The sequence below is a fragment of the Antrostomus carolinensis genome, unplaced genomic scaffold (assembly GCF_000700745.2).
Source record: "Antrostomus carolinensis isolate BGI_N321 unplaced genomic scaffold, ASM70074v2 scaffold36238, whole genome shotgun sequence".
Lineage (NCBI taxonomy): Eukaryota > Metazoa > Chordata > Aves > Caprimulgiformes > Caprimulgidae > Antrostomus > Antrostomus carolinensis.
The window spans coordinates 59,602-84,187 of record NW_010335670.1 but is presented as its reverse complement, the minus strand read 5'-3'; the positions used below and the strand labels follow the sequence as shown (position 1 = coordinate 84,187).

The window sequence follows — 24,586 nt, the reverse complement described above, 5'->3', positions numbered from 1 at the left end:
GCTGAAGAGCCTCTGACCCCACTCAGCTCTACTGACCTTAAGTGAATTACTGGAGGAACGCACTACCATTTAACACAGGAGAAGGCAGCAGGACCCAGCCCTTAATGACCCATATTTTCTTATTTTACTTGGCAGTTGTCCTTAAACTCATCTAACAACTTCTCTCAGATGTTCCTTTAAAAAGAATTTTGTTTTTTTAATCTGTGTTAGTTAACTCAATTAAAGACTACTGGTTTACCTTAATGGAGAGATTTTTGCTTAACTTGTCTGCACTCCCTGAGGAGTTATACTTACATCATGCATGGAGTCAAGAAGTTTAGTCAGTTGGTAGAATCTCTGCCAGCTTTGCCCAGAGTTACTTGGACATTTAGTTACCATCTTCTTTAGTTCTTTAATGTAATTTGCCCTCATTTCTTCAAATGCAGCTTGGCTTTTGAGACCATCCTTGGGAACTGTCATTGAAAAGACAGTCTTATATTAATATTAACTGTATTGCTTATTCTTTTGATGTGCATACTTAAAAAGTTACACTAGTTAATGGATAAGAGAATTAAACTTTTAAGCAAAGTCCATAATGGAACAGACATCGGTAAGGAATCAACAACATTAAACAGATTATCAAGTGATTGAAGCATCCTCTCCAGATCTGTGATTGCAGAAGTTGTGGCAGAGGACAAGATAGCATCTCAGAAATACAAACACATGCTAACCTCATGCTGAAACTGTTTTTAATACAACCCAACCAAAAAAAAAAAAAAAAAAAAAAAGGCAGATGGATCAAGGACAAGTTTTTAGAAGTTGAAGACGTAGACACGATTTATCATTCTTGAATGATTATGATTCCCCACACTTGGCAAAGGAGTGGAAGGTACAGAATTATAGCTGTTACGTGCAGAAATGCTAGACCAAGTGACATGTTTTTATGCCATCAAGTAACATCTAAAATTTCTTTCAATATTAGTAAGCATCTGTGTGACACCTAGAACAAACAGAGCCATTATTCTGCATGAAACAGAAGACTATTTTCCAAGCAGGCATCCTGACCCAGTATTTGACCACGACATACAGTTGCAAGCATTTCTAGTGTCCTATCAAAGTTCCTATCTGCCAGAAGGATCATTTCCTAAATGGGCTACAAGTAGAGTTTTGTGATGCTTTTTACTGTGACTGGTATCAGCAAGGCTAATTACAAAAGCAAATACACCATTTCTTTACAGACTGCACTCCAGCAATTTCTGCCCCAAATGGCTTATAGGATCAGATCTCTAGGAAAACCCCAAAGAGGTTACTAACAACATTACACAAAACATACGGGTGTTTTAATACCTGGATTGTCTGAATACCACTTAACCATCACATATTTTTCTACTCTGCATCTCCTAACGCTAGTCCAAAGAAGGAAAATAAAATACTACACTGTACAGGAGTGAGTTTATTTTCTAAACGAGCCAGAAAGCTATATCTGAGTAAGCTAAATGGGAAGTTACTTAGTAAAGAAAGAAAAAAAAAGAGGATCTTCCAATTTATCTTACCCTGACTTAACATCTTGACAGGAACTGTCGTGTTTATCTGTTCCCTTCTCTTTGAAATCTAGTGAACTGCCTTCTATCCCACTGCAATCACATCACAAGGATGAAACAACTGCCCAAATGGCTCCAGAGTAGAAGCTTTAAGAAAAAGCACCCGCATCAACTTCTATTGCCAGCTATCTACCAGAGCAATTTAGCAACGGAAAACAAGGAGGAGCTCTACTACCACATGAGCATCAAGGACTTGCAACCATCAAGTGCTGGAAGGGGACACAAGGAGGAATCTTTAGAAAAAGCCTAGGAGGTAAAGCACCAACCTGCCTACCACACAGTAAACGTTATATATTTATATTATATAAATATAATGTTTATTTTTTAAATTCTAGATGCCAAATCTCATAGCCAGTCAGCTGACAGATAGAAGAAAATTACTGAAACAGATGTACAAATTCCGCTCAAGCTGGATGAATACAGAGAAACCAATCAAGATAGGTAAAGCCATCAGAACATACTGTGTCCCTTACACAAAATGCATGGGCCTTACCACTCCTTTAATATTTACAAACCTGTATTCTTCATACTGCTTCAAGACTGTTAGAGCCACTCTTTCTTTCTCTACTACTACGTATTTTACTGTTCTGTCTGAAAATTATTATACCATCACCCCAGCCAGATTATTAAAAAAGAAAGAAAGACCACAAATAAAGAGAACTCAAGCAAAACATGAAATTCTGGAGGTTTGCCCAGTGTTTCTGATTTTACTTATTAAATGCAGCAATGCTTTTGGCAAGCTCCCAAAATCTATGGTCTGTGGAAAGCAAGAAAACAATTGAGTTGTAATGTGTGGTTTCTTCCACATGTAAATGGAGTGAAACTTCCTTGATGTGGTCATCATGAAAGTTTCAGAATAACTTGTACTCTGCTCATCACACGACACAATAAAAAATTTTAAATGAAAACAAACCTGGTGTTTCTGTCATAAGGTTGCATCAAGGTATAATCATTTGAAAACAGGTTTGCTGCCCTTCACACAATACTTTCTGGGTTTTAGCAGTGTCTTAATTTCCATTTCGCTCTCCCTCCCCCCCCTCTATACTGTAAATATCCCGATTCTCCCAAAACAAATTAGTTTTAGTAGGTTTTCTAGTGATTGTGGTGTGTGTTTCAAAGGGATCCAGGTAGCTGAAGTTAACTGGTAAGGCTGATCTTGCCTAACAGATTCTTGCAACAACTCAAGTCATTAGCTAACACTTTCAAAAGGGTGCAGTAATAAATACCTAGCTTAATTTTGATACATTTTTAGAATCCCTTTAGGCTCTTTTTTCTAAAGATTCTCTCCCTTTAGGGCTGATTAAAAAGTAGCAAAGCTAGATCTCCAATCCAGACATGCTCTCAAGAACATTTTGGGAGCTAGACCACCCACCCAGCACATCCATGTTAAGTGCTGCTAGTTGCTTCTGGAAAGACTGCAAGAGGCAACCTTCAAAAAAGTCCATTTAGCACCCCCTGCCAAGGGCTACCCTACAGCCCCAGTTTCACAGCAGACCATCTCCTCAAACCCTCAGTGGAGCAGGACCACTAGGTCAGACCCCATGGGCCAGGACACAAAGTGACTCCCAAGTAGTACCATCTCCCCAGATCCCAGGAAGCTGGAATGGGAGGGGAGGGGAGGAGGGAGGGAGACAGCTGAGCCTAAAAAAATTACAGCCCCAGGAGGTTTCTGCTAGCGGATCCAAATTCCCTCCAGCCAGGACAGGAACTGCAGCTTCATGTCCTCCTTCAAAGGCAAGCACTTTAACCACAGAGCTACCGGCTGGGTAGGATGGGCAAGGTCTGCAGGAAAGGCACTACACAGGCAGGGAGAAAATGCCCGTCCCACCACCTTGCCTGAGGACTTTCTTGGCTTTGCTGGATGCTGCCAGTACCTTGGTAGGCACCTAACCCTGCCTGCAGCCAACACGCCCATGCCACCACGGCTGGGGACTCAGGAGGCTCCTGGGTGTCCAAATCTGCCGCTGCATCAGTCCACTCTGGGGTCCCTTGGTGGTCTCAGTGATAAGCGCTTTCCAGCTGCAGAACCAGCGCCTCTCCCTTGCCATCCGCTTCTTCTCTCAGCTTGCTGGGGCCGAAGATGGGGTGATGGGAAAAGACAGCAAGATCTCACGGGATGCACTGGGCTCTGCTCACCACCAGACAGGGAGATGCCCTGTGCAGCACGAGCCTGGGCAGCCCCCGGCAGCCTCGGGCGCGCGTCCCGCTGCCGACAGCTTGCAAGTGAAAGCCAGAATAAGCACAGCAGCCCCTTTGATCTCCCGCTCCTCCTCTCCCCATGCAGTGCCCCCACATCCAGCCTCCTTCTGCCGGGGGAATTCTTGCCTGGTGAGGTCATTGAAGTGACATCACGAACGCCTACCAATCAAGCTGATACGTTATCTCATCGTGATGTCACTGAGTGGATCCCACAAACAGGAGAGTGATTACACGGAAGAAAGTTTGTTTACAGTTAAGTGACTTTTAATCAAGTTATGGATGGGAAAGGAAGGTACAAACTGCCTGTGCATTTATACAATTGTACTGAGACAGGAGATTTTTCAATATTTTCAGTAAGATAAGAACAATAGATCTGCTAATTACTACACAGTGCTGTAACAAACACCAAGATGTAATTTTGTACCTTAAGAAAACTCAAAGCATGACACTCGAGAGAAAAATAAAATGTGTGCGGTCATTTATTAAACTTACAGAGCCTTGTAAAAGGACTTGCCATTCTCAATTAGCTTGGCATTGAAAAACTACCCATTCTGCAGTACAGGCAACGTACACCTTCTGATCTTAAAGGTGATGTTAAGTCACCCACACTAGTGTCTTTAAGTGCTGAGTGGGAATTTCTCACCAGTCCCCACTGCTGTTGCACTTTCTTGGCACCCCCACAGAGGGGGGCCACAGCCCCTCGCCCAGCTACTCTTGTCCTTCCAATGCACATGACGCATTCAAGCTGCAAGACACTTCCCATGCTAACAGAGAGTGAGATCTGCAGATAAACACTAAGACATAAAACCAGGCTTACTCCTGTGGCCCTGCTGGAAACAGTTTGGCTCTTTTGTCACACTACTTAAAATCACCACGTCTCTTTCCAAATTGGAATATTTTCAAGTATTCCCACATAACCATGAATCTAACTTACCTGTGCTTAACAGCAGCAAAACTTTCATTATAGTGTACTCCTCAAAACTAAGCTGCAAGCGAACAAACTGCAGACTGATCTGGTGCATCCCCTGGCACAGTTCAAACATAGCAGACTGGCGCATCCGTTCCCTGCAAAGAGAGAGAAACAAAATCCAGAGAATAAATACGGGAGAGCGCAATGTGCACGGGGCAGCCCGTGCGTAAGGAAAGCGAGGTGTGACCTGGAAACCAAGCACTGATCGCAGCGGTCAGTAAGACACCATAGCTGTGAGGTCCAGGTTAGCTAAGGGAGTTGGGAACTATGGGGATGAAGCTGGAGTCCTGCCAGCCCCAGAGGGCTGGTTGGTCCCAGGCTGGTAGAAAAAGCCACTGCCTATGAGCTCTGGAGAACCTGAGCATTGCCTACACCATCCTACACCACCCACCATGGATGGCTGAGTTCACTTCGCCACCTGGCAGACTGTGGGCAGCATTTACATCCACCCCTCTAGAAGGAACAGAAACAAAAGTAATTTGAGTTTTATACAGTGACAATGCTAATGAACTGGCAAAAACATTTTAAAATGCCTTTAAATTGTGAATACTTGTTCAGCTCTGTCCTGGCTGATGGAAATGAGCCTGCTGAAGCAGTCAGAACCAGTGCAACAGGGGAACCTAGAGCCACTGCATGCATGTTTCAAATGGTGCATCCCCCATCAGTTGGTGTACAGATGGAAATGGGTTTCAGAAATGTCTGGTGCAGAGTTGAGCTGGGGAACAGGATGGCCAAGGAGGACTGACAGCCTCACACCTGCAGCCCTCACCGCTCAGGACAGTCAGCCCCATGCCAAGCCCAGCAGCCTCCAACACCAGGAGAACCCATGGCAAAGAGCTCTGCCGCCCACCATGCACACTCGGGGCCACAAGCCAGCATGGCCCTGGGATCAGGGTTTTCCACCGTGCCAGCAGACATCTCCACTCTCCTCATCCTCAGTAACACAGTCTCATATAAACAGGTCTGGCAGGTCTGGAAAATGGGGAAGTGGTTTAACAAAAATAAAATAAAATGCCTGATTTTGTGTTACTGCCTTTACGTCTCCTGAGGAGTCTGAAGTTAAGAAACAATTGGGATGACCACTGCCTCAGCCAGCAGCACTTACACTTCCTTCCCAAGTGATCTCTGTTTCCAAATCTCTTGATCACTTTTTCTGAAAACACAACAGGTCTAGCTCCAAGGATGGAAATGTAGGAACAACAAGGAGAAACTATTTCCTAGTCACTGAATTTCTTGCTAATACACTACACTGGAGCTCCTACGAGGAATTACTAGTGATATTGTTGCAATGGTCTGTTATGTAAACACTGAAACATTCAAAAATTCTGTATGTTTTTCCCTAAAATAATAATCTAAAATAGTCTGGAATAAAGGAGTATACAATAAGATGATCTCGTTCATTAGCACAGATTTTTGCCAGTTAAATTGTAAAATAATGATACACGACTTGCATCCAGTTTACTTTTTTTTTTTTTCCTTTAAATATACTTTGATACATTTAGTTTCAGACCCGATTTCTTTTCTCTTAGGCAACCCTATCCTGCACGAGTTTCAGATAGAATGAGTTAGGATTTTGCTATACTTCTAAAGCCGCTATCTGAAACCACAACAGCTACAGCACAGAGTCACCGAGATGCGCCTGTCTCATTTTGAAACTAGGATATATATGTGAGTATTTAGCTGAGGCGCTATAACCGTTCAGTGATCAATACTTGTTTTTTTGTTTTTGTTTTTAACTGCTAAACAGCGTTGTCTATATTTCTTCAAAATTTTTTTCACATAATCGGGGAATTGGATGAAGTTCAGCTAATTATTTTAACCAGACAACTGCCTTTTCAAACATACAAATTGGCTGGTGAAAGAGAAGAATCATACTGTGTGCAAACAAAGACTGACGTAATCTTCCTGGTGTTTTATTTCACTACTGCCAGAACAGATTTTATTTTCCTCCTTAATACTAATAAAGCAGACTCCCCATTGTTATATGGGCTCTGCACTTTTCCCCCGCTCCACCCTCTTCTTGAGACTAAAAACTTCCAGCTTTATTTTTTTTTTTTTTTTAAATTGAATAGTAGTAATTCCATGTTTATTTATTTTTATTATGCATCATGGATTGCAGGGAAGAAAACAAATAGGAGAAAATATTCTTTGACTGCTTTGGACAGTGAGTGAAACAGCACTTGGCGCTCTGTTTGAGAAGAGCAGCCTGTGCTGCTGGATGCACACAGGCTCGAGCACACAAGCCCGGTGGCATGCTGCAGAGGACTTACAGACACCACTCGGACACCCAACACTGTTGCGTGCTATGACTGCACGCAGAGCGACCCTGAGTAACTGGGACTGGGTGCAACAGAAAAGAATTAGCAGAATTAAAAGATGTCCGATGCACACAAATGGGCATTTCTGCAAGTGCTGTGTCTGGGGTCCTGCTCCAGCCATGGGTCTGCCTGAGGCTGGTGGCCACCATCCAAGGCCTGCGGCCAACCCAGCACAGCAGCATCTTCTTCTCTGCCGGCGTTCAGATGTGCCCTTTGCATGGATGACCGAGTGTGCCAGAGACGAGGGCTCCTTCATGTTTGGCCACTGCATGACTCAGCCTACGCCACATTGGGGACAGCACCCTAAACCAGCCCAAGGTCCTCCTGCCTGGCAGGAGTGATCTCCCTCCTGTTCCCCTCTCTCTTCCTAAAATTACCAAATCCAGGTCTAGGAGCCAGATAATGATGGCTCCTAATTGACCTCTCCTAGGAAGCTCAGCAAGATAGGTACTGAAGTTGAAAGGCAAATGATTAATAAACGATATTTGTATTTAAAAAAAAAAAACAAACCACTTTTAAGGTGTACCTCAGACTGCTAAAGACTAGCAGGATTCAAAACAGGAACAGACTATTATACCCATTAGTACTTTTACAGGACACTAAAGTTAGTTTCTCCAGCCTCAGAACATAAAGCAGCTGCCACCATCCCTGCCTGCGTTCGACCTCCACAGACAGGAGAAGCGCCAGACCTTTCATCCGATACCACAAGCTGCACAGCAAATAAAACGAAACATTTTGAGGTTTTGTCTCAGGTTTCTTACGCTTTCACTGTAGAGCGTGGCAAAACACTCCCTGTGACAGCTAACCTAAAAGCATCCTGACTCAAATCTTTTTTTTTTTTTTACATTTCATTACACTTTTGTGACATTTTACTTTTTAGCTCTTATGTTTTTCTTTGTATTTGTTTTGCTTTTATATGATTTCCTAAATAGAAGAATTTTAGTAAAAGTAAGGTTTTTTCTTTGTTGTTTTTTTTGTTTGCTTGGGTCTTTTTTGGCTGTCTTTTAAATATTTAGTCTTTTATCTACTTACAAATATTGATCCCTAGTTTACCCTCACGGAAAACCTGATGACATTGTTTGTAGCAAGGTAAAATTACACACAGAACTAGTTACTAAGTAGTTTATTTAACATACAGCAGACCTGTAATTTCAAATCAGTTTCCTTCCCAAAAGTCAACTCAGTTGATTTATTACTTATTTAGAAATTACTACTAACTATAAATTATGGTAGTTAATTCATGACTCTGTTCAATGTAACATAAGCATTTTGTGGGAGTTTACAGAATTCAACTCTGCATTTGATTTTTAACTGACACAGTGTAAACTAAGAGGGTATTTTTGAAAATTCAAATGCTGACATCACAGATATGCCAATATCACAAGAGTAATAAAAAAATAAAGCAATAGAAATAGCTCATATATTAAAAGATATGGGGCACATAGAAATTAGGATATGTCAACATAACATAAACAAAGTTACTTCTTCCTTACCACATGCCTCATCTAAGAATAAATACCATCAAGTCATCACAAATGCCATTACCACCACGGGGAAAAAATAATATAAACTTCTATGCTGCTTTCCCTCTGTCTTGTCTTGTTTTTTTGAGGGTTTTTTTTTTTTTTGTTGTCGTTTGTGTTTTGTTTTTTTTTTAAGGAAAATATATATATTAAAAAAAGCAAAAAGCAACCAACGGATACCAGCTCTACCTCTGACACAACATATAAACTTCTCAACACGGAAAGTGAAGGATGTGAAGATCTGGAATATAAGGGCATGTATCTTTATGGGTGGGGACACTTAAGAAGGTAAGTACATTTAAGTAATAAAAGGCGTGGAGTCAAAGCTCTGAATCCGCTGTGCGGATATGCATTCAAAAGTGGTGTCATTAGCTCAGTTTAGCTTAATCCTCCTTCATAATAATACGCTTTAAACTTTACACCTTAAGTTAATCCATTTTAGGAGTGCTCCTCAAGTGTCTCCTTACAGGCTTAATTTAATGCCCAGCTCACATTCTGCCTGTCCCTTCCCTCAGCATGTGGGCAGAGCACCACAACCAGCCCATTTGCCTGCAGCTACGGCTCTGCCCAACTTCTATTGCTCCTGCAGAGCCTCTTTGGCCACAGGTACCTTGTGTTAAGTGGCCACAGAGCTGTTCATCATATCCCCACTGGAACTGAACTGCTGTTGCTCTTCCCTCCTTTCCCTGGGAGGAAGACAAGGTGGGTACCTCCGCTGGTGAAGCCCCCCAAGGCACCTCAACAGCCTAGGTGGGAAGAGGGGCCCTGTTCCTACTGTTAGGTTTCTCTCAATGAACTGCAGCAAATGTGCTCCTACTTGAGAGACTCTGGTCCCTTCCCTACATTTATGTTCTTTCTCCCCACTTGATCTGCGATCTCCCCCTAACCCCGTGCAATCTCTATGTCCTTGCTTCTGTCATCTCTGCCACCCTTATTCTTAAATTGACTCCAGGTCTCCTATCTTCCTTCCATGGGCAGGCTGCATGGAGATCAGTTCTGCAGTACCAGCCCAACACCTCAGCTAGTTTCATCCTCAACACCTACCTCCAGAGAGCTGAATACACAGATGAGAAAGTGGCAAACCAACCCAGCTCCTCAGATTTCCCCGCTCTGTGGAAGTAGCTGTCCTTTTACACAGGGGCAAGTGATGAGGTAAATGGCTTGAGCACCTGGCCAAAATGGGACTGATGCCCCAAATCACCAAGGGATGAGCCACCCAGCTACAGCAGAGATGTCAGATTTGAGCAGTCACATTGGGGTAGGAGGGATGGTTTAAGGATACTGTTTAAGACAAGGTATCTTAAATACCAACCCAGTCATCTATCTCATTTATACCTTTATGTGACCTCCCCAGAAACCAGTCACATCAGAAATTGTGAAACTGCAGGCATGCTGTACAGAAACAACCAGTTATGAATAAGTAACTTATAATTTATGAAGTCATCATAAAGCCTAGTATCATAAATCTCCTTGCTGAGGATGGAAACTGCAACTCAACTGACCGTAACCAAAAAGAAGAACTCATGCAGCACGGAATAGTCACTCACAGGTGAAACTCAGCCCCAAACCAAACCTGATACCACACTTTATTTACTTTCTCATGGATACTATTCAAAGCTGCAGCACAAGGCATCTCCCTACATTAGACAAGGAAGCAAAGAAAGGGAAAGCTGTGGTGCATGTTTTGAAGTTTTATCAGTACTCAAGTGACTTGCTGATGAACCCAAGAAAAACTGGGCAAAGGCATCCTCTTTCACAGCACCTCAGAGAAACAAACATGCCCCTGACTTAGTCCCTTGGCTCTGCAGCTCAGAAAAGACTTAGGAAAAGACAAAGCAACACTTGGAGCAAAAGTCTGATGTCAAAGATATTCTTTGTTTCCTGATTTTACATTTTTTCCCCCTATAAGAACTGTTTCCAATTTTATAATCAAGAGCCCTTCCTTTGCTAGACTAAAACCTGTATCCATTTCAAGCCTGTCTGTCATTTAAAGTAATTTCAGGGAAATTCAGAAAGCACATTACACTGTAACAAAACCAAAACAAACAAATGCAACCCAACAAGAAAACCTGCCAAAGGCCTGAAGGTCAAAACCAGTTTGGAAACCTCAGACAGCAAGGTCTGCTTTCCACCATGCCAGAAGGCGTCAGTTTGAACTTGTCAGAGAGAGGAGTGAAACATCACCAGACACCTTTAGGGCAAGGCAGGCAAGCTGTGGATAAAGGGGTAAAAAAGACCAGGCACATGGGATCACAGAGTCTCTTGTTCAGCTGCTCAAACCATCTAATCAGAAAAGCCCTCGGCCTGAATTATCTTACCTGCCTGAGGAGGGGTTCACTTGTCTGGAGAAAGTTTTGAGGTTCTCAGGGAAATAAAAAAAATAATGTATTACTGTAACAACAATGTACTGTTTCTTGAGGGAGTATTCTACTTCAACAGCTCCATCATGAAGAATGGTGGGAAGGGAATGACACTACCTAGCGCAAAACTGAACCTACTCTTCCATGCCAAGGAGCAATCACTGCACTGCTCTGTGTGCGGCGGCATGGGGAGATGCTGTGCATCACTCTGCTCAATGGACTGTACCCAGACACCTGTTTCCCATCTTGAAGCCATTATAAATGCAACCAAAGTCAGCAGTACTGGAGCAGCATCATTAAGTTATTGCACTGATCAACATCCAAGCCAAAATACATGTAGAACTCAGGCAAAATTCAATTATGACTTTTCATTCAGCACTTATATCTTTTTCAGCACTTTCTAATCTCTGCTCACTCTGCAAGCCACAGCAGAAAGAGACAAAAACATGCTCCCTTCAACACACTGCCTTCAACTCTGACAGCTTTAGAGCCATCTCCTTCCAGAAAGGAAATAATACCTGTTACCTTGCATCAATGGCAAATGCGGGCACTCAATCCTGTTGAAATTAATGGCAGTTTTGTCATCAGTTTCTCCTGGAGAGATATTTGGGTCACAGTCATTTTTCCTTTAGTTTGTCAGTAAGCCAGCAGAAATAAATACCCCATCTTTGGCACCACCAGTGACTTCCTCCTCCTACTGATAAGGTGGCAGATGCCCTCCCTAAGCAGGAGGGATAGAGAATTCAACTATTACCCTGCAGCTGGTTAAACTGCCATGGATAAACATAGGATGGGAATTTCCTCCAGGAATGTGTTAGCCTGGAGGTAGCATACAGGTGACAAGCTCAGACAACCACCCAGCTGCCTAGACAAGCGATGTTGGACAAACCAAACCCAACCCAACACGCCATTGTGACACTCCAGGTTTTCAGCATATTCCTGAGCTCCCAGGCCATTTTGGCTCATACCACTGAACTGCCTGATGCAGCTGTTGCCCATGTACATGCTCCTTCATACAGAGGGGCAAGCAGGTGCCAGCAGTCGTGTCTTAAAGCAAAGCTGCAAGACCTGCCACCAAATGTCACCTCAGCTCCTCCTGCTGCCCCCAAATCCCTCTGCCCTGTCCTACCTGACTTTCGCCACTACTGACAGTCAGCATTTCTCCTCTCTACCTAGAAGGTGAGGAGGAAAAAAACCCCTGTGCCCTATTAATCTGACATAGCAGCAAGGCCTTGGCACTACCTTCTACTTTGAAATAAGGAGATTTTATGGTGAGATTCTCCTGTAGCAGCAGGGAATCGGCTCAAGGGTCTCAGAGTTGACTCCTGCTGCTGTGTTCCTGCAGGAATCTGACGCACAAGAGGAGAAAGCTGCTCCCTGCAAGGAAGTACAGAATACAAAAAGGACATATTTCCTGCTCTAAAAGTTGCTGAAAGAGAAGTACCTCAGTAATGATCTCCCCCTACCAACCCTGCCACATGAATGTGTAAACCCACTGTTACCAAAGTAAAACATTTAACCCCACAAGCTTCTCTCCAGGTGACTGGGGTGCTGCAGACTGAGACATGTGTAGCCGGGAGTACTGGCAGTACAGCAATGACCTTGGCGGAGGCAGCTGCCAAACCCATGACAAAACAGGGATTAGGCTGAGGACCACCAATGCTCAACACTGATAATCAGACAAGGAAAGTCATTTCACATTAAAACAGACCTACAAACACAGCTGTTTTTTTTTTTTTTTTTTTTTTGTGGGCTTTAGTCCCACAGGCGTACAAACTTTTTACACTGAGCCTAGAGGAGTCAATTCTGAAAATTAAATTTTCTCCCAAGAAAGTTCTCCTGGCAATCCTACAGAATACAATCCCAGGTAACTGATACTAAGAAATTTAGAGCTGCTTTAAAGTTTCAGCTAAGTGGCCTCCTGTTACATGACTGTCAACAAAGGAACTGGCAACAGCTCGTGGATAATGATTGCCAAAGGAGAGTTTCAGCTCCCAATCAGTTACGGAGAACTTGTGCTAAAATCCAGCTTAATAATCATCCAGTTATGTAACCCTAAAATCCCAGGCACATCAATAGCAAAAAATCCCAAGTATCTGCTGGAATTAACAGTTAATTATGCAGTTAGTAGAATGCTGATACCAAATACTCTCTTTTGTTTGCATTTGCATTCCAAAAGAGACAAATCACAGTTTAAATGAGAAAATACAAAATTACACCTTTACCAAAATACTTTTTCAATACTGCATTCAATAAGTGATGATAATGTACACATGAGAATACTCTTTTAAAGTTCATCAGAGAAAGGTATCATCAGGCAGAAGAGGTGCCATTTTACATATCCATTATGCCAGGGCTCATTGTCACTTGCAGTGGTTCATCAGCAAAATTACTGCTATATTCCACATGCAGCAGCAATTCTCCTCTTGTGCCAACAATGCCTCAGAAATCAAGACTTTGCTCACGCTGTCATGCAAAGCCTGGCATTTTCTGGAAGTCAATCGAGGTATGACTTCCTCTCATATTAGTTTAGAGAAATTACTTCCTAATTTTTCTTTTAATCTGGAAGATTTAATATTTAACTCTACAGGGGAAGTAGTGAAAGGAAGCACTATGCTTGTGAAAGACATTTGGAGATGCCAACAAACAGCTGATTGATGTGCAGAAAGTTTAAAGCAGCACCATATTCAGAGAGAGTTGAAAGAAACAAACCTCTCCTCTATCCTAGCCCTTCCTGCCAAGGACCTCAAGAGAAGTGAAAGGACACCCTCCCAAAAGGCTTGTGGATGTCCCAAAGTCATGCTAAGACAATACTAAGACAGTATAATTATGCCAAGTTAAATGTAAAATTGTTGGGCAAGTCTTCATACTAAAGTCATAAAAACTAGCAGTCAGATCCTTTCAAACACATCACAAGCTGGAAACCTGCCAGAACATTCCCTGGGCCAAGAGATGATCAAGATGAAAAAGAAGTGCTTGAGAAAGATCAGACCATAGTAGAAAAGTTAAATAAAATCTTTGCATCAGTGCTCTCCACACAGGCGTTCAGGAAGGCTCTGCACCAGTCTCCCTTTTCAAGTAAGAGAGTGCGAGAACTAGTTTCAGATTAAAGTGTGAGTAGAAAAGGGTTTAGAAAGAAAAAAAAATGCAGTAAAATGAATAGTAATAAATCACCAAGACCAGATGGCATGCATCCACGAGCTGTAAAGTAACTTAAATAGGGAAATGCTGAACTACTAACTGTGCTGTGCAGCTTATTGCTTAAATTGCCCTTATAAAAGGTGTGGAAGGTGACAAACGTGACTGATTTCTTAAAATGGGTCTGGAGTTGGGGAGGGAGCACTCAAGAGACCAGAGGCTAGTAAGTCTCATTTCAATATCCAGCAAAACAACTGAAAGAGGAGCATTAATAGAAAAATAAAGATGCTGTAAAGGGAAGAAAGTCAGCGCAGCTTTGTCAAAGAAAGGTCGTGCCTCACGTATCTGTAAGAGTGCTCTGACGATAGCACAAGGATGTTCTGATCAATACAGGCAACGTCTGTACGATAGAAATGCTTCGCACATGCCAGGTCTAGCTGCATCCCACGGCCATATGGGGTGAGACCTAAGCAAACACCAACCCTCTCCTCCTCCTCTCCTCTGTCCTGGTTTCCACACAAAAGAAACTGGGGCATGCAGCTTGGGTATGGGCTGCAATAATGTCTGTCGGCATGCCAACGTGGGTAATTACTGGTCTAGGATCTCCTGCACACGGCGCTTTGCATCAGGAGGTATGGGGGGATGCAATCACGGCAAAGTTGGATTTCAAAGCTATTAAAAAGATCTCCTGAAAGCTCTTAAAGAGAGCTTAGGGATAAAGAGCAGGGCTCTTCATGGATTATTAGCAGCTTAAAAATAGGAGACCACGGGTAATAATAAATGGACATCTCTCACAAGTAATGGGGGTTACCAGGGAAGTCTCACAGAGCCCTGGCACTGGGTCCTGAAAATTATACTTGTACATCATCTCAAAAAAATCAGACCTAAGGAGCTTGCTGATGGCTCCAGACAATGAAATCATGAGCTGCCTGTGAAAAACTGCTAAAAAATCCTGCAAAACTGTGTGGCTGGCTGACAAAATGTAAGGTGAAAATCACTAATTACGAGACAATGCAAACAGTATAAACATCTTCCACCATACATACAAAATAACTGGCTCTAAAGTAACGGACATCACACAATAAAGAGACCTAAGTGTAACTTGGAACAGGTTTTTGAGGCTTCTATCTTTTGAAAATGCTTGCTCAGTGTTTACTAATGGTCAAAAAAAGAGTGAGAGAAAAAGAGTCGAGATAGAAATCATAATTTTGCTAAATGTGCAGTGATTGCCCCTTTGCCTAAATCCACTGTGCTCTGAACACAGCATATCAGCTGGTCTCCTCCCAAAATTAATACAACAGGCTAGCAAAAACACTGAGAGGGAGGAGATGAGGATGGCCAGGGTAGCAAACAACTGACGTACAAGGGGAGATTAAATTGACTAGCTGATGTCTCAGCTCATAGAAGAAACGATGGGACTTGATGGAGATCTGCAAGTGATAAATGGCATACACTGGATGAAAAGGAATATTAGCACTATTACTACAAACACAAGAATGAAGTGGCACTCCATTAAATTATCAGCTACTTGCTTTAGAAACATCTCCAACAAACAAATACGCATAATTAAATTGCAGAAGAGACTGCAATGGAACATTTTAGATGTCAAGATTATAAATGTATTCAAAAAGGTATTACACAAATTCACAGAAGAAAGATACAGAAGGGTTATTAAGCACAATTGTCTGAATGCAATCTCCCGTTCAGAAAGTACCTAAATCACTGCCTGCTGGAACGGGCACACGAAAAAGTATCATTTTACCCTTGTCCTGATCTTATGCTTTCTTTGCAACTGGCCAGTTTAAAGGATGAGAATCTGTGGTAGATGGACATTTCTTCTGACAGTTTTCGTATTCTTATGGAGCTCCTTAAAACTACTTTATCTCCCATTTTCCTTCACAGTTTCACAGTTTTAACTAAAACACCCTAGAAATTCAGAAAGTGTCTAGAGATAAAGGCATTAAAAGGCAGAGCCTCTAGAAATTTATGCAAAGCAGTTGAATCTACCGCTTTGCCCAACCATTGACCTGTTTACAAAGAAAAAGCAAAACAGAACTTGGAAAATCTAGCTGAAGTATATTGCATCTATTATGTACAGGTATGACAGTAATTCTTCAAAATTTCCTTCTGTGTCTGCACTATTTTGGGGTGGGTATGTAACAAAATCCTTTTATATACTTCTCTGGATGGGAACTGAGCTGCACTTTATGAAAAAGTAAATAACAGTAACAACATATATTAAAAAAAAATACTCAGAGATACCCACTTCTCACTGCACTGACAATTTAGATTGTATGAATGCAGTATTCCTCTTCAAAATAATATATGCAAGAAAAAATAATGCAGGGAGGAATATCAAGAAGTGCTTGCTGACCTTTTCACAAGATCAGCAATCACATACAGAATTTATTGGCAAAGAATGAACATTGACAACTCTTATCAACGATCATTGTGGCAATACTAATTAAAAATGAGGGATTTGGAGACTGCCAGATGAAAGAGATTACAAAAATGTACCTAAATTTAGACACTACAGGATTAACAGATTGCAGAAGAAATCAAAAGGGTTAACAGCCATCATCCTGCAAAACACAGATGGGGAAAAAAGCAATCTTTTAAAGAATAAAATAAGTTACTTACTGGCTTTACCACCACTCACAGATGATCTAAGTAATAATTCCCCTCCCTGCCCCCAAGGTATATAAGGTTTAAAAAAAAAAATCTGCTGGTCTTAAATTTTCAGCTTATTATTATTTGCTGTTACTATAGAAATCAGAACACCAGAAAGATTTACAAGCTTCAGCACTGAAAGGGCAGAGAAAGGCAGCTGCATCCTTGCACTGCCTTACACAACAGCAAATCCCAACGGTGCCAGCTTCCACAAGTATATTATGAGAAGATGTTAGGAACATAATGAAAAGACAATGAACATGCTATTTACTAATAAATTACACATAATTAATAAATGCAGATTTTAAATAAAATTTTAGCTATTCAGCCAAGCTACATCTTAATTCTTAATTTAATTTTACGACTTTACTCAATGTTACAAAAGCCTCTGCCCATTCACATCCCATGACATCATTAGCACAGAAACTTCACAGAAATCCCCATGTACTGAAGCCGATTTTCTGCCTCTCTTCCTAATTTGCTCTATGTCAACTTTCTCATTTGAAAAATGTATTCTCTAGTTTTCCTCTATTGCTACTATCGACCTCTATCTGCTTTTAAATTTTAAAACTTCACACTTGGGGCAATTACCAAAGGCACAGAATGAAAACTCCTTCCAATAGTACATTCTTATTTTACTGAAAGTTAAATCTTGCACTTTAAAGGAGTGATTTATATTAATTTGCAGTAACCTTTGTTAGTTTGTTAAACTACATTACATACATAGTATTATTGGGTTACTTAAAAATAACTGGAGTAGATTATTGAATTTTATAATGAAAAAGTCATCTATACTGCACTACAAACTAGAAAAGCAACCAGTAGTGTCACAATTGCCCAAAGTGGCAATAATGAAAGGATAGCCACTTAGTTTAAAATCCATAGCCTGAAGCTTCGCCTTATCAGTCAAAAGCACCAAACAATATGACAATCGGTATATTCTGCTCTTAATGTTTCTTGCATAATATTCAGCAAACTGCCACCTCTATGGAAACCTTTTTACTGTAAGGACTGAGTTGCATATGAGGTAATACAGTAATTTTCAGAGATGGAAAATAAGACATTACTGATCCAAATGCTTGTGAAATTGGCCCCAGTTTTTAGACTTGGTTTTTCAAGTTCACCTTAATAATTCTGGGTACCGCATGCAGTGACTAATGCTGTTTTTATCAGGCAAACCCTGAAGTTCTTGACTGGGCTAAAAATCTCTAAAAATCCGATGACAGTTAGAAGAAAGTACAATGGTCAGAAAATCCAGAACCTGCACATTGATGCACCTATGATTTATTCTTTATGCTGCACACGACAAACCAAGAAAAATCAAAGGAGCAAGAAAACTCACAGTACATTAGTCATTTGGTGCATTTGCAAAATACTGTTGAAATATTGATGTCGTACTTTAATGTACTAAAGTGTCTCAGCATTACTGAACTCTTTCAGTATCCCACATCATTGCTATTGTATAGCTAGATAATGCTGGAATGGTAAGTAAGATAATCTGAGTAAATTTCCTAAAAATAGTAAACAGTTTTGGAATTTGAGTCTCTTCTTCAAAAGTCCCCAAGGGTTTAGAAGTCTACAAAGAGATTGTGCAAAACCTAAAATCAAAAGAAAAAAATCGAGACCTGTGGGGGAACTCCAGCATCAGGCTGGCCCTCTGGTTTCTTTTTACCAGCAATACCAATGCATGCCAAAGAGGATGCATGGCTTGATTTTTAATATTCATTAATATTAAATACCATCAGCTGGGATTTTGCCCTATGGAAGATTAAAAGCCACCATCCCTTTTCCTTAGGGGGCAGCTTGCCATGAGGGATGCAGTTTCTGGCCTCTAGCTGGGAGGGGAACACGTGCTGGGAGCACAAGCCGTGGCCCCAAAGGCAGCCTATGCCCACCGCTCCTGCTGGTTTCCCACGTTGGTGGAGTGAGGATCCCTGCTGCATCACATCTTGGCTCCTGTTGGGTTTCTGTTGGCAGTGCTGCACTCGTAAATGCTTTTTATCCCTTCCTGAGCCTCTGAAAGATTGCCAGACGATGCCCTGACTTAATGTATGGGTGGAAGCAGATACCTGGGAGGTTGCCACCACTAGCCGGCGGGACAGCAACTGCCCGAGCCTGTTGCAGAAACATGAGCAAGAAGAAGCATCCCTTGCCTTCCTGTGGGATTTAGCCATCTGACTTCTGTGCTGCAAACACAAACTCCTACTACTGAAAGATTCAGATCATCAGATTTCTTCTAGGACCTAAACTGTTACGCCGTCTCATTTAAAAAATGTTGGGGACTTTTCCTTCAAAAGGGCACAGCCAAGGAAGGAGTCATTTTAGCTATTAGTTCAATGATAATTCATTCAGTGAGGGAGAGGCCAAGGGAATTTGAAACTAACTTCCCTACCTTCCAGGACTACATCTTAAAAATCATGCTTTAGGCTGTTCTCTGTAGCAAACGGTTCATTTTGCTTCAGAGAGAATCCCTGAAAATAAGCTAGTGTTAAAAAACATTGTATTTTGCTACATCCCTTGCTTTGTTCTGGTACCCACTCTAAGCAGCACCAGTCAGCTTCCTGCTTTCAATTGTGTATTATTTTACCAATTTTATGCTCTGGAATTAAATTGTCCATGCATATGCCTGCCTCAGGTTGAATTAGATTGGAAAATTTCAGCTAAAGTCTTTGATTAATTCTTAAGAGAATTTTCTCCCTCCCTCGAGTTAAATAAACAACAGCCTTTTTTTTTGGTGGGATTTCCGTTACTTTGTGGTAGGAACCTGAAACGTCTCAGAGCTTAGGTCTTGAAACAGGGATAGTCTTTTGCCACGTCTTAAGAAAATCTTCCCCATTAAATACCTCTCTGTTCTCCCAAATCCCTAGATCCATTCAAGGTAAGGCTTCCTTGCTTGGCAACAAATGAAGCAGAAATCCAACAGTTTCTCACTACATAATCCTGTATCATCCCTACAACTCATCCAACCTGATCAATACAAAAAGGAAGGAGCCACATAGGAAAAATACTATGGGATAGCAGAATTTAAAGGTTTGGTTACAGGTAAAATCTTCAAAGGACATACCCAAAGGGCTCAAACTACGATTTCACAGAGCACCTTAATTCTGGAATTTTTCAACTTTGCGGATTTGAGCTTGCAGCGTTAGGAGCATTATTATTGCAATGTCTTTTCAGTGTAATTACATATGTAACAGTCATCCTTTAAGAGTGTTTACCTGCAACAGGAATTATGTTGTGTCACATACATGACGGTCTTTTAAAGTCTTATTGTGGATTAAAAAGAAAGCTATGCATACAGAGTATTAGTTTTCATTACAACTACTATGCTACAAAAGAAAGGCTTAAAAAACCCCTCCACATACTGTAACTTACACACACAACATAAAATACACTATTTTATGCCTCTTTTCAGGCATTTCTGTCACAGGCTGGCTGGTCATTTTCTTATCCCTCAGTTCACATCTTTGCATTTACTTAAGCTCAATTAATGCAATGGCATATATGTGCTATCCATGAAGAAAAACAGTACACTTAATTAGATATGTAACATGACGAAATGAAGGCAGACAAATATTTCCAGCCTTCCATTATTAGTAGGGAGGCATTTTGCACTGCAAATCAAAGGTACATTTAACAGCTATTAACAACAGAGATCCTCATTTGTTATTCATCTTGTTTACAGGCCTTCAGAATAAGAAAGAAAACAAGATCATATATCAAGGCCTTCCGGAAACATTACGACTTCCTTTTATTCATAGTAGTTAAGAGTAAACGGAAAATTAATTTAACGTAAAACAAAGCAACATAATTCTGCTAATGCCAACCTCTACTTTCACTCTTTTTTAACTGTTCATTGAAGAAAATGCTGAACCCTCTGGGGCACCAAGTACATGCTACTGGCCAGGGACCTTCCTAATTACTTCTTGCATGGAAGGGATGGGAAATGACCTCTCCTGACACAATATGAAGAAATAGCATGAAAGTCTTAGCCAGGTGATAACAGGAACATAAGTCAGCAGAAGAAAAAGTAATTTGAAAGCATCTCCCCTTCATTTGCATCAACTAATACATGTCCTAAAATGCCAAGGGCAGTAAAACACTCAAAAAGTTGTACCAAGTAAACCTTAGGGAGATCTGATAAACCTCGTGGCACAGAAACAAGGGCCTGAGATTGTAACTACACATTGCGTTTCCAAGTTCATAGTACTCAAAAAGTAAAGGTAAGACCAGCCTTCAGCAATTCCAGAGCAAAGCTTCAAAGCAGTGTATTTTCACAAGGAGGAATACACATTATGTTTTGTGCTTATCTGAATGCTTTCTATGCTGAACTATATTGGCTGACTTGTACAATTCCAGTAATTCACCTCTGACCTTACATCAAAATTCGGAAAAGCACTGCATCTTTTGAACTTGGAATCACAAAATAATTCAGCTTGGGAGGGATCCCTGGAGGTCTCAAGTCCAACCCTCTGCTCACACAGCAGGGCTAATGTAAAAGTTGGAGCAGGTTGTTCAGGGCTTTGCACAGTCAATGCTTGGACATCTTCAAAGACAGAGACTCTAGGGTCTCTCTGGGCACCTGCTCTGCTATTTCACCCTGTCATTACAAAATTTCTTCTGCTGCCCAGGAGGCAGTTTGTTGTCCTAGACTTGCAATCACAGCCTCTCATCCTTCCACTGGGAACCTTCCATGAAAAGTCTGACTCTATCTTTTCTACAACGACTCATCAGGAAGCTGAAGGCTGCAATTAAATCCCCACTGCACCCAGCACGGTCTTCTCCTGGCTGCATGAGCCCAGCTCCCTTGCTGTCCCAACCAGCCCGCCACCACCTTGGCCAACCTCCACAGGGCTCTCTGCAGATTCTCAACAACTTTCCTGTGCTGGGAAGCCCAAAACTCAGACTCCAAATGCAGCCTCACAACTACCACCCTGAGTGGCGATGTGAGAAACTTTGAACAAATGTCTCCCACGATTCCCATTGTGTTTGAAACATGGGTGAAGTGACAAAAGCCCTCTTCTTCCAGAGATGTGTCCTTTACCATTCTGGAGTAAGCACTGAACTCCTACTCTTTTATATCTAAGGAAATTTCTAGCTCTGATTAGCTACTTCAAAAGCCTCTGTCCCACATCTCACAGCTCAACACAGCTCCTGGTAATTTATTCTTCTTCTGCCTTCTACTACCTTTGGTAGCTCTGCAATGAGTACATTGTTAAATATGTAGAAGACTAGACCATTATCTTACATACTTATCTGGTTTTGGATGTTTTTATTTTGCACTCCATGACACTGCACTCATTCTCCCAACCGGATCCCAACCTCAACCTCAGTATAATTCTGCAGGCACCTACCTTCAAGGCTCGCAGCATAAAACCCACAATTGATCTCGACTTCTGGAAGCCGCTTCTGGCTGCAGTGTCAAGAATGCTAGCAATGCACATACGCTTTTATTTGCAAGTGGGATTGATTTCCCTCTCCAATAAATTTCAACCCCCCAACTGACTTTCTTCAGATGAGGGAAAGCTGCTTCAGTGTTTGAACTTTTAGTCTACATTTCCCCAGGAGAACTAAACTCTTCGAAGTTCACATTTTCACTTAGCTTTAGCTACAGATACTTTTGCTGTGATGATTTTCTAATGTCCAAGTCACAGTGGAGGTGCTTTCAAGAAGGAAAATGGCTGACACATTTTCAACCACATGCAGTGAATCACCGGCTTCTCCTTTTTCAAAAACAAAACAAAACAAAAAACCCCCACACAAAACAAACCAGACGATCCTCCTTTGATACTGCTTACTGCTTTGGGACCAATCTCATACGCATTAATTATTTATGAATTCCTAAATCAAAGAAAGACTATTAAGGTGGACAGCAACAAAGCGTCTTCTCCAAGAAAAACATTTCAGAACGCTTTAAGAGATTAAGCAGTAAGTTATTTTTTGTTCATTCTTTTCCTGTGGGGGTATTTTGTGGGTTTTTTTGTTTTATTTTTTTTCTTCTTCTTCAAGAGCAACCATATCCTATTGATTATGTCTCATTTTTACCTCTAGAAAAAAACCCAAACACCTTCTGGGATAAGAATATGACATGACCCCAGTTTGACTGCCTGTGTATTCGCTTAAATTTTGACTTTACTCTCCTGGAATGAGAGTTCCTGTTCCATCCTAGGTGGATGGAACAGAAATTAAATTATACTCAACAAAAGCAAAGCACTAAACACAAAATACGAAGGAACACACATACTCAGAAGGAATGGTTCCTTGGTTGATCCTTATTTTTGTCTGAATGTATCATAAAAGAAGTTATGCTTCATTACTGAAAAAACATTTTGGCTTCTTTCATGGATGCAAAGAAGGGTAATTAAGACTGTCAAGAAACACACTGAACAGCTGTATATTGTTAACAAAAGCACCATTATATGACTGCTCTGAAAAAAACCTGGCAATTTAAACATTCGCATTTCCTAGAAGTTAGGTATTCTTCCAAACTCCAGTAGGTACAAAACAGTATTTTTTTTCTGTAAATCTTGGTTGTGCATCAGACACATTTCAAGCCAGTAGGGTGGTCCTAGTTTGAGAATACATCCATATACATAAAGAGAAGTGGATGGCAGTATCAAAGCTTTGCTAATTGAAAACTGAGTCACTGGGGAGGGGGAAAAAGAAAAAAAGGCAAAAAACCTACATTTTAAGCTGTAACAAACTGAAATTTTCTTAGATTGCAGGTAGGCCTGAAAATCAAATAAAGACAGAGTAATCCTGCCAGCCTGCACTGAAAAGGACCATTAAGGAATACTTACTCATCAAAGATCAGGTCTGGAGCAAAATAGAGGAACTGGCTGTTTGTATGTTTGTACGATCTCCAACTCAAGGCAAACGATGACAGACACATCCATGAATACTGAATTAAAGTAATTTGGTCCTCAAGAGGCAAGTTTCTAAATCCTAGAGATCAAACCAGAAAATATGCATGAACTACATTGCACTCCACAAGGGTTGGCCAAACCAGCACTGAATACACTGCTCATTATTTTTCTAGGATTAACAAACAAGAGGAACACTCTCACAAAGCATACTTCAGAAAAAACAAAACTGTTATTTTTCATTCCAGTGACAAAACGTTTTTTCTTCTTAGGAGGCTATTATTCAAAATGAAAGTTTTCTAAATATCGATCACAGACACACGAAGCAAATGTTGCATAAATAAAAAAAAAAACAACAATCTGCTCTCAGATGTTCATCTTGCACCCCACTGTGAAGGTTTTCAACACAGGTCAGAGATTAAAGATGCTATTTGTCAAGCAAATAGTTTGTTATGTTAAAAGAAACAGTGAAGAGATATTTTATCAAATGCCTCATGGTCCTACCTGGAAGTATCTTTGCCCACTTCACCACCTGAATCATCTGCTTGCCGGCCAGGCGGTTTAAGGTGGAAAGCAGGTACTCTGCTGTGTCTGGCTTCGAACTGTCATATCCTGCGTACACGATCTCTGGTTCAATGCTTTCAAGGATCTTAACAGGAGAGGGAGTAAGTGCTGGTGAGATAGCAGACATATGGGGGACAAGTGCTGTGTTTACAGAGGGCTCAGTCACGGGCGCGATGTATGTCGTCCCTTCCTCGGGGCTCTGGGGTGGTGGCTGCTGCCGCTGCTGTGGCTGCTCCTCGTGCATCCCTTTCAATTTCCCCAACTTTTTGGACTTCCGGGCTGTGAAGAAGAGCAGCACAAGAGCCAAGTCAAAACAGAAAACTGGTGTAAACCTGGCTTTATGGAAAATGGAAGCAGAAGTATCATCTCAAAGTTCTCAAGTGAAACAGGTGCAGGACCTTAAG

The 24,586-nt window shown here is 41.3% G+C and overlaps 1 protein-coding gene across 1 annotated transcript in view; it reads right to left on the bottom strand.

Annotated features, from left to right (window-relative positions):
* The window catches only part of LOC104530135 (mineralocorticoid receptor), a 95,757-nt gene that overhangs the window by 13,828 nt on the left and 57,343 nt on the right, over positions 1–24,586 (bottom strand). Inside the window, exons 3-6 of the mRNA XM_010174637.1 lie at positions 24,123–24,461; positions 23,556–23,700; positions 4,714–4,844; positions 295–452 (exon numbers count right to left, since the gene is read on the bottom strand). Coding sequence (XP_010172939.1) covers positions 295–452; positions 4,714–4,844; positions 23,556–23,700; positions 24,123–24,461 — 773 coding nt within the window. The remainder of the gene's footprint in view (positions 1–294; positions 453–4,713; positions 4,845–23,555; positions 23,701–24,122; positions 24,462–24,586) is intronic.